Genomic DNA, 14,858 nt, shown 5'->3' with positions numbered 1-14,858 from the left:
TGGCTGCTGAAGAGAGCATGCCTGTAAAGCCACAATGCCTGAACCTGAGGTCAAATCTGAGCACATCACATTTCCATATACAAATGCACAGTCCCAGGCCTGACCTGCAGTTATTTCTGCTCAGGGTTAGACTTGACCACAGTACTGAAGGAAAGCACCAAAAAAGGTGAGTAGCAGAGGATGTGTTAATTTCCCAAATAGGCCAGTATATGATCCGTGTCATTCCATGCTCCCTGCCTGCTACCAATGGCCCGGTGCTTAACACAGCACATGCCACAGCCTCAAATTGATTTTATATTTTTGTATTTCTAAGCAATTCTTCACAAAGAGACACAAAATGTTCATTGCTTTATAACCTGTCCTTAATGCAGTCTTCACACTTTGGGCAGAAAGAGCAACGGGAACCAGATCAATTTTGATAGGCTCTCCACTACTTAAGTCCATTAATTTGTTGGGAGGGAAGGAAGGCTGCAGAAAAAGGAGGGAGGCCTTTTAGTCCCTGTCCTTTGCTCACATGACAGTAAGGTGATTCAGGCATCAAAGGACCTTGTAAAAATTACAAAAATGCAAACCTCAACAGTAGCGGCATGGAAAAAATCCCGCTAGAAAACTGCTTTGTTCATCCCCATGGAAGGGAGAGAGCTTGATTTCCCTTAATGGCTAATGATTAATGTATGAAAACAGGATGAATAGCCAATATATCTGAAACATGAGGAACATGATCCTTTAGTTTTTCCTGGAAAGGCCAATATGGCTTTGAAAGAAGATAGACTGCTACTGTCCCTGAGCCAAATCGATCTGCTCCAATATGAAAGACAAAGAGAAGCTGCTGCAGTGTCTGAACAGGTTTCTTTGTCAGAAGTGAGAAGAATCAGTTCCATCAAGTGGAATACAACAATGTATTGTAAAAACTAACTGTCTGCTGCTTCAACCACACTGCCCTCATAGATTAGAAGGTACCATCAATTTGCTAATAACCAATGCTGACCCCTTACCCAAGAACAATATCTGGTTTCTTATGCACTTCCAGGGTGAAAATTTTATAGCAGACTAGTCCTAAGAACAATTTGCTTACGGGGAAACTGGTTGAGAAGCTCTCCTCTGCCTGCTCAACAAGAAGCAGCCTTGGCAGAAGGTTTGGCAAACATACTACATGCATAAAACCCCCAGTTTCTTAAGCACTTGCCTATGGAATATAAAGTCATTTATTCCAGGATTATCAAAATTCACAGCACCAATTCACATCACTGGCAAAACACAACTACAGAAAGGACGCACAAGAGAACCATTTGTTACGGTGACAATAAACAGACCAGCATATCTGAGTGGTTTGATAAAGCAGTAGAAACCCTACCTGCACATTTGGTTCTTGTGGTGAGTGGTGGTCCAGGGGGCCCTGTGCCTCCTTCCCCAGGGCGAGTGAGCAGCACTCTGATCTCATACTCCACATCGGGATCCAAATGCCACAGTTTGTAGTTAGGAGAGTCTACAATGTGTGTTTCTGCCCAATTCCCAGTGGTTGTCCGATACTCCACCTCTTTCAGTATGATGGGCCCATCCCCAATGATGGAGTTGGCGTTGGGTTTGATCCACAGGTACGTGGCTCCTACCGCCAGAAGCTCAGGAGGTGCGATAGGAGTCGGGGGCTCTGTAGGTAAAGAGAAAACATAAAACACCTGAGACAATGTTGTCAGAAGAACCAAATTTCCACCATATATCTGTATAATAGGGCTGACTCAAAATATTTCATAACACAGGCACTGTTTCTCCTGTTGTTTGCAAAATCCTTCAAAGAATTTAATCTCTTTCTGAAAAAAAAGTTTGCACCTTTCATCTGCGATAAAATTCAGCCCTTTTACACTGGGGGTAGTGCTACCACTTCAGAAACACCTGGAAGAATTCAGGAACCACAGAGCAACTTCTGTTTCAAATAAAACACGAAAATCCCTTCTAAAAGATTGGCAGGTTTATACTTATTTCCTCCTTTCAGCACAGGAGCATTGGCATTCAATAGGATACTGGAGGGTGAGGGCGGAAAGAAGTCTTAAATAGAGACAACTGAGCACACGTAGCACATCCCATCAATAAAAAGGCTCCAGTACAGCAGCTCTTCCTCTGCCCTGCGACCTGACGTGGCAGAATAGCACAACCATTGATCATGGTATTACAGTTCAGTCAAAGCAGAATGCTTAACCCAACACAGCAATGAGTGGAGAGCTCCAATCAATTGCTCCTTCTGTGATTTTACCAAGCAAAATAAAGGTTAAAAATAGGATATACTTTTTAATCAAAGTACCATCCGTGTGTCTGAGAAATCACTAGCAAATGTAAACACTTGGGAGATTCCCATGGTCAACAACATCTGCAGTCAGGATGCTGCTAGAACTGACTAAGTGGGGCTCTTGTTAGCTCAGAACTAAGATAAAGTCTAAGGCACCAGGGAATCAACACCCCTTGTCACATAAGATTACAAAGTCCACTTAACTTCATGAGCAAAGGTACTTGAGCAAAGGTACTCAGGCAAACTCTGCCTGAGACCTGAAGACTGCCTAGCATCGTGAGGAGGCAGGAATCTGGCTGCTGAGTATCACCTCTGTAACAAAAAGTAAAGGCAAGGCAACGAAAGACATCTCAGCAGCACCCTGTCAGGAAAGCTTCAGAAAAATCCACTGGCTCCAGCTGCCTGCCTGATTTTTGGTTTCCCCCCTCCCTCTGCTGTCAGTGTTTCTCTACCACTGTGGTATTTCTGTACCACTTGTGTATCAGAGGCCGCACGAACAGCATATGCCTTGTGGCTTTGAAAACCTGAGTTGAACTAGGCAAGATTATGAGCAATTTCTTTAATCTCATCTGACTTTCCCTCTGTTACACTCTAACATGGTTTGCCCTCAGCCCAGAGGACACAAGCTCTATTCTCTTATGAAAATAAGGTGACAGAAAGGACCTCTCTGCCTCCTAAAAAGACACCTCTAAATGTTACAGCATGACATGAATTTTAGAGTGCTGCAGGAGTTATTTTAAAGCCCTCTTGAAGGTGATTCCTCAAAGGAATTGGAGAGCTGGAAGAATCCAGGACCCTCAGAAGTGTAGAAGAAAGGGGTTTTAGCACCACATGATGGGAGAAAGATGGGACTTTCCCCTCTGGAGAAGTCTTGCATCTGCTCAGTGAAAAGAAACAAACGCAGAGAAAACAGCATTATACAAAATGATCAACTGAAATGTTGCTTAATTTCATTTCCTCTGGCTAACTGATTACAATGAACCATGGTATCTTCCCAAGATTTACTGCAGTAGTTGTATATTGCATCTCCCCAAAAGAAAAAAATAAAATCCACCTGAATTACAATTGTAGCAGGTATCCAACACGAACAAAAACTAGTGTCACGAGCTAAGGTGTTTAGGGGAATGTTTGTTTCTGCTTTTATTCTGCATTATTCCCCTAACTCCTGCCACAGTCTTTTTCTGATATCAAGTACCAGGCTGATTATGTTTTGACCTACTAAGGTTATTTCTTCAAGATATCTGTTTTCATGAAATACACGGGGTTATATTTTCATTAAAAATCAAAATATTATAAAAACACACACAGTTTATTACTTGTTTCTTGGTGCAAGGCAATTAAAAGACAGACTTGGTGATTTTTATTCCCAATAAACAAACTACATCTTACAAGTCACATCACAGATGAACACACGACAAATGAAATATTAAACTCCATTCTCCTGGGTTGTAGACTTCAATAGCAACATGATCCAGGTTACTGTGGGATTTGATTGCAAGTTAGAAGAGATTTCCAGGACTGAGCTTAATTGAGCAGCTTGTCCTGCTAAACAGACATTAAAGTCCCGTCTAGCAAGTTTAGAAACTACCAAACTGATGTAACTTCACAGGCCACTCAATGGTACTGCCTTCTCTGGTTCAGGCCAGATCTAAATCCAAATCTAAAGTGATGGTGGTTTTCCCTTTCCCTCCTCTCTATCATTTGAAAAGCAGGTGCTGCAGAATATTAGAAAATTAAGAGTTGGAACTGTTGCTCCCATTTCCTGAATTTAAGAGACTGAGACAAGCAGCTGTTCCAGCAGGGATTCCTAGCTCAGCCCCGCTGCACCAAAAATAACAGGCTTTTACCTAGTGGCCAAGAGGCAGTTTTTAAATACCACCCTGTGCCAAATCACTGCAAATCTTCTAAACAAGCTTCCCATTCTTTAGCAAAACTACCACATAACTGAGGATCATTTCTGCCCTGTGTAACTCAGCACACTTGTCAGTTACAGATGACCCGCCTGATGTTATGAGCTCAGTATTTTAATTAAATTCTCTATGTGATCTTGATTAAGCAAACACAGTGACAGATTGGCCATGTACACGTGTAATTGTGATCAACCACATTTTAAGCCCCATTTGAGCCAGACGGTATTTTATATCGCAAGTTTTGCCTGGCCTGATGCTCCCTTTTGGCCGTTTTCCCTCCTCTGCTGGGCACAGAGGAAAAAGCCGCCGGTTCCCCAGGAACAGGGATAACAAACTGGATTGTTGCAACAGTATCTGGCCTGAACCTCAGACTTGGGTAGGCCACAGAGAAATGGGGTTCCCAGGTGCCCTCTCTCAAGGAAACAAGAGACCTACATAGTACAAGCTCAAAAAGAGAGTTATTGAACATGAGTAGATTTTATTGCATGTGCAAAGCAGGTCTGGCTGTGCAGACACCGTGGGCATCAGGGGGGAAGGGGTGGGAAGGTGGCAGGGGGAGCAGGACAGACACAATACATGACTGTTCCTTCCACTAGAAGCAGAAATACAGCTTTGGTAAGGCTGAACACTGGTAGAGATGCAAAATGACAGTAAGTATAGTAGCAAAAAGGGTGTGAGCAAACAGAAGTCATGTGAAGGATCAGAAAAGACCAAATAGAATCATACAGTATCTCAAGTTGGAAGGGACCTGTAAGGACCACAGAGTCCGTCTCCCTGCTCCTCACAGACTAAGCTAATCTAAAGCTAAACCATACGACCAAGAGCATCATTCAGGTGGTCCTTGCACTCTAACAGGCCGGGTGCTGTAAATACTATATTCTCCAACTACTGTGGAAATGACATGTATTTTACTCTTTGGCAACTGCTTCTCAGTGTTACTACTCCACTACTGGAATATTTACCCATGTGATTTTTTTTTTTTAAGTGAGACAGTTCTAAGGAACTGTTAGGTGATGAAAGAAAAAAGGGCTCTCCGCATCCTTCAGATGCAGCTGGGAAGACTGAAACACGAGAGAGAAGTCCTCATCAGCTGATTTCACTGACTGCTGTGGGATAATCAGGAAAAAGGAATTATAAAAAAATGTAATCTTAAAACAACTGGATAAAACTCTTAAGCTATGGATTTTATATGAATAAAGCTTTAATATTTATTTCTTTTTTGAATTCCTTCCCTGGTTGTAAGAAGATCATCTGATAAAACATACAATCAAGAAGCCCCTAAGGTCTCATTTGCATTTGTTGGTCTATGGATGGTTTTGGACAAGAACCACCCCGATGCTACACAACACCAGCATATCACAAAATACAGTGCTGAAGTGCTAATCTGTACCTGTATTTTGTTAGTGAATAATCACACCATCACATGAAAGTCCTAAGACAACTCCCTTGAGCACTGCAATAAGCTCTCATTCGCCTACTAATGGGAATTGTAAGCTTTTCTCACAGCGTCCTCAATGAGCAGCCGTGGACTGCACCTGCCAACTGGATAAAGATGGGACTGGAAGGCAAGGAAACCAAATTTCAAGCTTCTCAGAACTTTTTAAAGCAAAAAACACAGAACAAAACATATTAGTATACTTTTCTACCCAGTAGCCACAGAGTGTTACAATTTCAAAGCTTCTGAGAACACAGGTACTTGAATTTACATTTACAAAAGCAAACCCAGATGTTGGAAGAGAAAAAGGAATCAGGCTAAAATGCCTTCGATTTCTTTGTCCCTCCACCTTTTAGGGAAGAGGCAGAATTTATTCCCCTCACACAACCAGTCTGCACACCGTGTTGCTGGCTTTTAGAGATCCACTTGCCTGTCCAAGCAGCATCTGTGGGTACACTTTCCAGTTTTACACCACAGCAAGAGCCAGTCTGAGCTCTGAATGACAGTATTTATATGGTTGTTGCTTATTAGCACACTTTTCCACTGCTGTAATAAATGCAGGAGTTGAATTTTGTTTTCCAGTGACTGTCCTAACTTCCAGTTCCATTTATTGCACAAAGAAATGGCACAAGGATTTTACAATATTTAGCATGAGACACTTTCACTGTGCTGACACTGTACTAATAGTTTTTTGTCTAGGAGAGAGACATTCAGATCTGTCTTGCAGTCATGTAACAGGCTGACAGCAGTGGCACATATCAACCGTGTTGGAAGAGTGTGCCAGCGGCATTAATAAAATGATTAATTCACCTGGATGGGTAAATTGCACCGGTGAGAGATGAGGTCTGTCTACTCCCAAAGAATAGTGCCCAGAACCAATTCTGAAATCAACAGTTTTGAATATTTTGTTAAAGCCAAAATCCAGGAAAGTGAGAGAAGAGGAAGATGTAGGATTTCTACAGCCTGTAAAGACCAACAGTTTCACAGATTTATACACTTTACATGTACAAAAGCCTTTACCATTGTTTTTGCATCCTGTGCAAGTTCCAGAAGGCAGAAATCACCCTTCTACAGTAAAGTTTAACCTCTTATTCTCTGCAAGCATGCCCAAACCCTGAGTGATGCAGCCCTGTGGGTATCAGGCATCTTCTTGCCCCCGTGGAGATCAACACTGCATTGACCCTCATGAACCATCAGCCCCAGGGTGCTTATGTGCTTAGCAATTGAAAAACTGACAAACAAAAATGGAAATTTTCCCTTTTAGCTCCTTGCAGGCTGGTTATTTAGGGAAAGGACTGGAGCAGTAAGTGGGGGGCTGCATTTAAGTACTGCCATATTGTTCTATGGATGAGCAAACTTAATGTCAGTGCTCTCCATCTGATGTTTCTTCCCAACAGAGTTTTCCTGGTGCAGTGATAAGTAACTTTAGTGCTCTGGTATCGAATACTCGTTTGCCACAGCAGGTCATGCACTTTTTTCTTCTTGCTTTTGCCTTAAAAATGAATGCTTCTGTCTACAAGGGACACACCATACGTTTCATGTACCAGTGGGGGAGAAAATAAACGTGATCCGGAAAGATGTGACAGAACTGAGCAAAGTGGTCCAAACATCAGCACAACAGCAATGAAAAACAAGAGACAAGCAGATCTCAGGGGACAGCAATCAGTATCACCAAAGAAAGACAATGGATCGAGAGACACAATATTTGTCAGGATGGTCATCTTATGACATTCCCCAAAACCCAAAATTCAGACTGTTCCCTTTACATCTCACAACGGTGTAAGCATAGTGTTTATATATGAAGGGAGAACTTGCTGCAGCCTGATGAAAATGAAGAATATGTATTCTCTATTTATTTTCCCCATATGAAAGAGTGGAAATGCTCCTTGGTGATTTGAATACATATGATCTGAATTAAGCAACTGGGCTGCCTAGGTTTAAAAGAACACAGTGATGCTTATGGGAGTTTCTATAAAGCAGCAGAAAACCTCTTAACCATTTCCTAAAAGCTTTGCAGTCACCATGCAAGACAGCTAGAACAAACCATGGTTGAAGAAAGTTCATCTGTATTAGCATCATCTTATCAAACACAAATGTACAAAGTTGTCCTGAGACCAGGCTCATCGCCTCCCACCGCCTCTTCTAATCATGTTCTAGGTTAAAGGAGAGGGGCACCAGCTACCAAGTGGGAATTACAGTTGCATGCTATTTCATTAGCATTTCACACTATTTGTGTCTCAGAAGCTTAGCCTGAATCCCACCAGAGCCTCAGAGGATGCTTTCATTCTCTAATAAAGAAGAAAATAGCATCGGATTAGTTGAACAGTATCTCATTTCCCAGCGTAAATTAAGTGAATTAGATGGAAGGCTCTGTACTCTAATTGTAAAGCTTATAATAAGAACTCACATAGATTATAACTGAATGGTTCTCTTTGAGCCATCATTTGTACTGTAAAGGAGGGAAAAAAAGGTGGCTCTAGACTCTCCCATGACTCTGTATTGGTCAGGAGGAATCCCCAGCAGCACAGGAAAGCACATTCACAAGTCTTGGGGACTGGTAGTGGTAGTAGGCAACCTTTCTTCATTTGGACAGGAGTGCTACCCTACCTGCAGGGTGCACAGGCTGTCTCTCTAGGTACTCAAGAAGAATGACAAGCTCCCCAGGGTTGGGAATCATGGACAATTAACTCTCAATTTTTAAAGTCAAAGTAATTTAATGAGTTTTTCAACTGCGAAATAGCTACAAAATGACATCATGAACAAGAGCAGTAGCGTGCTCCTTACTGCTTAAGGAATTGCTGATGGAATGTCACTCTGTTTACAGAGATCTTCCATGAACCCTGAGAGGCCCAACACAAAGACTGCTGTGAGTTAAGAAGTTAGGCATCCACGAGCTGATTACAAATACTACATAGCTTTGACATGTCCAAGCCTGTACTAGTGATGTCAAGATCCCTTTATAGTCAGTGGGAAAAATGGAAAATTTCAGAGAATGTACAACTCACCTTAAGGTACATGTCCAAGACAGATAAAACTCCCTGATCTCTCCTCCTTTTGACTGGTATTAAAGTTTAGGTGAGATGTATTTTGCATCCTGCCTTTTATTTTCTCAGGTCCTGGCCTTCAGTGAGAAATACAGTGAGGGATCAGACCGTATCAAGGAGGAAGCTGCACAAGAACGGCTCGGCAAGAAATAATGCCAAGCACCCATACACTCCTTGAATGCTCTCTGAATGCCCTTATATAGGGCAGCAGAACTCAGGTGCTGCAGTCTAAAGCCATGGCACGAAGATAAATGATAATGCTTTTCTGTGGAAAAGATTAGCACAACTCACTTCCCTTTTATATATGCAGCCAGAGCATGGACTGGTGACAGTGATGCCCTTTGATTTAATAATTCAATACTTAAAGTGCTTGTCAAAGAAAGAATTTCATTCTCTTACTAAGACTGTTCCGAGGCTGGAGCATCCTAGTCCCATCTGTTAAGATTGTGTCACACAGAAAAAAGGTTTAGGTTTCATTTGACAAAAAAAAACACCCAGTAAAAGGACCATGAGTTTCTCTAACCAGCATCTAACTGCTCCATTTTGCTACTCCCAGAGCTTGGCCAGTGTGCTTGAACCAAGCCCTGTTCTCCACATTCATCCTTGATATATTTTCCTCACAGAACAATTAACAATTTTTGATTTTTTTCTACTTCCCTCATTTCTTGGAGCTTGCCCTTGCTGACAAGTGTATGGGATATGCATGGACTAGTACTGTGTATTACTCCTGAAATGGCCTATGAAGAAAACCAAGGTAAGTTTAACATTAAGACACAAATCTGACTGCAGCGACTACAAAGTATCACCAAGAACTGGGCATCACCTGTCCTTTGACAAGGGAGACAAGAATACTGGAGCTTTCCAGAAACTCTGGTGAAAACACACCAGTTTCTGCACTAGAAACTGCTGCAACTGCGTGTGCACTGACAGTCATTTGAGTTGCAGGTACTTCTGAACCGACGTCTGAGCTCCCTCTTTGCCCTATTGCTGTGGCTTAGCCCCAGCCAGCAAGCAAGTCCCATGCAGCTGCCTGCTTGCCCCTCCCATCCCTGTGAGTTGAGATAAAGACAGTTGAGGAGGACAACAAGGGAAGATAATCATCATCTTCAAATGTTACACAAATGCAGTGCTCACCACCCATGGAGACCCCTCCAACCATGATTTCCCAGTCTGCTTCCGAGCACGCACCCCCTCATCTGCCCAGCTTTCCCAGTTACGCATGGCACATGACATTACGAGAAGGGCAATATCCCTTCAGCCAGCCGGGATCAGACATCCAGGCTGTGCTTTCCCAGCTCCTATTGCCCCTGGATGGGCCTGGGAAGCTGGGAAGTCCTTGGCTTAAGGTAATCACTACAACTACCTTGCAGCAACTGAAAACATGTGGGTGTTATCAATGTCGTTCTCATGCTAAACCCAAAACAGCCGGCTACTAGAAAGAAAACTGACTTTATCCCAGCTGAATCGAGACACCGATGTGAGCAATCCCAGGGTTACTATGATCTGTGCATACTCTATACTGCTTCCTTTGCAGCCAATTCTGTAACACTACAATTTGAAACATCAGTCGATGGGAGGTTCTTCTTTCTTATGGCCCAACCAAGTCTGCACAAAGATATGACAAACTGCAACCACATGTTATCCAAAGGTCCTCCGCACCAGCCAGCAGACAGGACCAGCTTTAGCTCTCATGTTTCTAACTCCATGGACTATTTAAGCTCATCTATCACATGTTACTAAATCTTTTTCAGCTTTCTGCATGAACAAGCTGCTAATCTCCCATAGGGACTAGAAATGTAAACTCAACAAGCACCAAAAAAAAGTAGAAAGGCAGGAATAAACACATAAACCATGAAACATGTAATTTCAGGTCAACTCAAGTTCAGGCAGCTTCATCAGTTGCTATGCTACCAGCTTATGATGGTGGGAAAGGATGAAGGCAACAAGATTTTATAGCTTCGTCTATAGAGGCTATTTAGAAACTTTTGCTTTCTGGCACATCTGTGTCTGCAGAATGAAGGATCGTTAGTCTCTAAGCTGCTGAAATGGCAAGTGACTAGAGGTATTGACTACTATGAAGCAGCACAGAATGGTTTGTCTGGATTGATTAAGTAGCTTAATCCATAGCAACCTGCTAGGTTTGCAGGAAAAGCCTCAGACAGGATTCTTCCTTTCATATAAGGCAAAGTGGGGAATTAAACATCTTTGCCCTCTACTACCCTGCCCATGACCTAAAGATGTGCAGAACAGATGAGGAGCAGCAAGAACTGAGGCAATAGCCAGGCTGGAGTTTGAACATGAGAGATCACCATGGTTGTGACTTCTAGACTCAGTGACATCCTGCAGCACCATGGATACTTATCTCCAGTCACAAATGCATTTTGTACCCAGGAGCTGGGTCAGATTAAGAAGAGAGGACACTGGTGTGCACACATTTCAAGGAACTGCTCACTGTTAATCCTCACAACATATTGCTGAAGCCAGTATGAGTATGTTGGTTTATAACAGGAAATGATGATTAATAGATGGCTGTAGGGCCAGAGACTGAATGTTGTCGTGTTCCAGCCTACAGACTTTATGACCCCCTATCAAGAAGCGTATGCCAGGCTTGACATACAAATTTAGGCTCTTTCAGCCCATAAAGCAAAGTGTCCTCATTTAAGCATTTATCTTTGCATGGCAGATCTGCAAAAACCACTAATCAATTTGACCATGAGGAGGCAAGTCAAATCTGACACGGCCTCTAGAAAGCTGATGGTATAATAGTTCATAGCAAACACATCAACAGGGACCTCAGGGAGCCACCGTGGTGGAAACACACCACAGGAACTTTTCAAACAACATAATACCACGTGAAGAAGCACGAAAGAAAACATCCAGGCTGCTCAGTCAGAGTAGAAGGCCACCTGAGCGGATGTTTGCTTGATATTAATCTGAGCAATACACCAATTCACACCTCAGCATTCATACAGAGCTTGGGTGAATCAGAACTGACTAGCTTTAAAGGGAACTTCATGGAGTACTCATTTCGGGAGCCTCCCCATGTCTTACCCATTGATATCACAGACCTGGGTGAGGAATGTGGTTAACACAAGGGAAGAGCAGGCTTAGGTGTTATCACAGCTATGCTTCATTCAAATCTAAAAGTTTTCTCTCTTTACCTCTTTCTTGGGGACTAAGCATAGATGTAGACCCTAAGAAACCTAAAGAACCTAACTGAACACAGTGATATTTAAATACTCCTTATGCAGATTCCAAAACATTCACAGTAATAACACCTACATAAATTGTCCTATGGTTTACACCTACAGTAGCACTTTCCATCCCAGAAATTCCACACAGATTACTCATCCTTCCACTTTTACTGACAACAAATAGGCAAAGTGTGAAAGAGAGACAAGTTGCTGCCAACGAGCGTTCTGCTGCCACTAAGGCCACATGGCTTATACAGCTATGTGAGCAACCCAATCATTAATTAAAATGTCAGTATGGCAAGATTTTTTGCTTCTGGTGGCAAAAGGAATCATATTTTCTAGCAAAATATACATTAGGAAGAACAACTTGAAGTTCCATAACAACTTCCTGAACATAAAGGGATTTCTTCCGCCCTTATGTATTATGCCAGTCTCCCTGGCTAGTGTAATATATGCACAACAGAGGAAAAGCCTGCCTGCCACAGAGACAGGTTCCCAAAACTGAATGTTTACATCAACACTTACATATTCCAACTATTTTTTTCCTGAAAGAACAAACAAAATTTCTCATTCTGAGTGTAACCAAAAGAATACCTGAGAGTGAATCCTGTAAACCCTAAACATGCTCCAATGACATGAAGGGGTTTTTTAAAAAAATACTTTTTAATGCTTATTCCATTTCACCATAAGGGGAACAGGGCTTTGGACCATGATCTCCACCCTACTAAAATGGTACCATTTCGAAAGTATCTGACATTATTAGACGTACCTAACAGGTTTGCTACTTTAGAGACAACGCAAACTACACTTGAATTGTTTCCCATCTTCCTCTCTTTTAACCTTCTTAATCACATTCACACACAAAAAAATCAGAACTTCTTGAAGCAGGGCTTGGTTTGGACTGCAAGGACCCACGTACACTGAACTCATACAAGCGTAAAGTTTTAACACCACGCTCAACTTGCAGCCAGTTGAGAAGTTATGCCTGTTGACATCACGAACTTCAAGTCTGATAAACCCCATTTTATTTCAAGAGTCTTTACCCTGTATCACAACCTTCCCAGTGAAACAGCATAAAAGAGACATTTCAAAATCTCTTTTGTGTATGAAAGAACCTATTTTGTAGCCATTAAAGACGAGAGATTGAAGGCCTAAGACAGCAATCTACAGTGGTGCACAATGAATGACATTTCTACTCATCTATTCTTAGCGCTACCAACCGAGCGAGCAGCCAATGGCAGAGAAATTACAGGGGATGGGAAGCGAGAGCTGGTAATTTCCCCAGCTGCAGCACAATGGAAAAAATGTCCAAGCACAGGGAGCAATTCCTTAACCAAGAGGCCAGGCCACTCCAGTAAACCAAATAGCCCAACTAAGGGAAAGCAAACAGGATATTTCTCCTAGACCTGAAGGCCACCAGAGATCCAGGATCCTGGATGTTTTAGTTTCACTGTTTTTTGAGAAGTCTCCCAGTATTCCCAAAAATATCTGTGGTGAGTTAAGGAATTCTTTTGTTCCGTATGTATTCCATGTTTGCTGCTGTGCTGCCTCTGAGATAGTTAATAAAACCCAAGATGTCCTACCATCAGACAAATCCAGGAGCCTGTTGAGGCTGTAGAAGAGCTGGAGCACAGCCTACAGACTTTAGACTGTAGAACTGAATAGGTTTTTAATGGGTCCTGTATCTGAAAGCCAACATTAAGTCAAGGTTAAGGACAACTGGAGTCCTGCACCGACAGGATCCTGCACTTGAGGTTATACAACAGAAATTTGCTCATCGAGAGAAGAGCCTACAGCTGATTCCCATTATACCACGTTCTACGCACATCGGCCAAGATCTCAAATCAAAGTCCTTCAAAGAAACACCTTATTATAAAAATATATGTTCCCATGAGACACACAGTAGGATAAAAGATTTTATCGAGGAGCTAACGGAGTATTCACTTTGCTGCAAATCTTCCTAAAACAGAATCTGCAGATGTCCAAGCATTATCTGCAAACACTAAGTAAATTACTAGTAGTTTCTTCATTGAAACCTTTCTGTCCAGAGTTTTCTGCTCACAGCCTATTATTACTCCCCCAACCAATGCAAATTGAACCTGGGCTTTCTTGAGAAGGTTCAGATTCAATTTGGATTTACTGATTTAATCAGAGAGTTTCCTACACACTCTGGTCCCCTGCAGGCATACATTTAGTAAGGTTCTGAGATTCAGCACATGCTGTAAAGGCTAAAAACTGTGAAGAAAGGATGGCAAACCCACTAAGACATGGAAGAAACTTTTTTTAATGATATGACGAAAGGTACAAAGGACTGAGATCACAACAGTTGGTCACCCTTTCAGGATCAGGCACAGTGGTTTACAAGCTTGGATATACAATCTGATAATTCCCAATACCTGTATTCCCTAAGGACAGCTACCAAACAGGTCAAGAAACATCAGAAACAGCAGTTAACACACCCTTTGGGGTTGAAACAGGATTGCCAGCCTACAGAAACATAAGGCAAAACCTGATTAAGCACTACACTATTCCAGCGTGGGATCTGAGATCTCCACTGACTGAGAGAAGTGAATTATAGGTGTTTATATGTGTACATCCCCACAGTACCTGTATTGTTGTGATGTCTCTAGTGTGGTGGTGACAAGCCCTGCACAGTGTCCAAACTGCCCACTGGCGTGTACCTCAGCACACAGGACAGAGCAGAAAGGAACAGTGCTGACTCTCAGCCAGCAAGCCAGGCTGCAGGCTTTATGCATTATCAGCCTGTTACCAAGTACTTTGTAGTCATAACAACAAAATTGAGAGATGTCAATTACCATAATAGCAAGCACATAATTAGCAGCAGCCTGAACAACATGGCATCCTGTAAAACTGAAGAATCAGCAACTGAAATGCAAAATGTCCAACATACAGTTGGGTACAAAAAGTTTTCCTCCTACATTAGGGTTTCAAATTATGACTTGCAAGATTCTTTTTCTCCTTGCTAAGGAAGGT

The 14,858-nt window shown here is 42.2% G+C and overlaps 1 protein-coding gene across 1 annotated transcript in view; it reads right to left on the bottom strand.

The window, feature by feature from the left end:
- The window catches only part of PTPRT (protein tyrosine phosphatase receptor type T), a gene marked incomplete at both ends in the record, with an annotated part of 469,343 nt that overhangs the window by 232,130 nt on the left and 222,355 nt on the right, over positions 1-14,858 (bottom strand). Inside the window, one exon of the mRNA XM_084271566.1 lies at positions 1,355-1,648. Within this exon, the coding sequence (XP_084127692.1) occupies positions 1,355-1,648 (294 nt within the window). The remainder of the gene's footprint in view (positions 1-1,354; positions 1,649-14,858) is intronic.

The sequence above is a fragment of the Gallinula chloropus genome (assembly GCF_964237585.1).
Source record: "Gallinula chloropus genome assembly, chromosome: 16".
Taxonomy (NCBI): Eukaryota; Metazoa; Chordata; class Aves; order Gruiformes; family Rallidae; genus Gallinula; species Gallinula chloropus.
The sequence above is the reverse complement of the archived record's forward strand: the minus strand, read 5'-3'. Positions and strand labels throughout refer to the sequence as shown.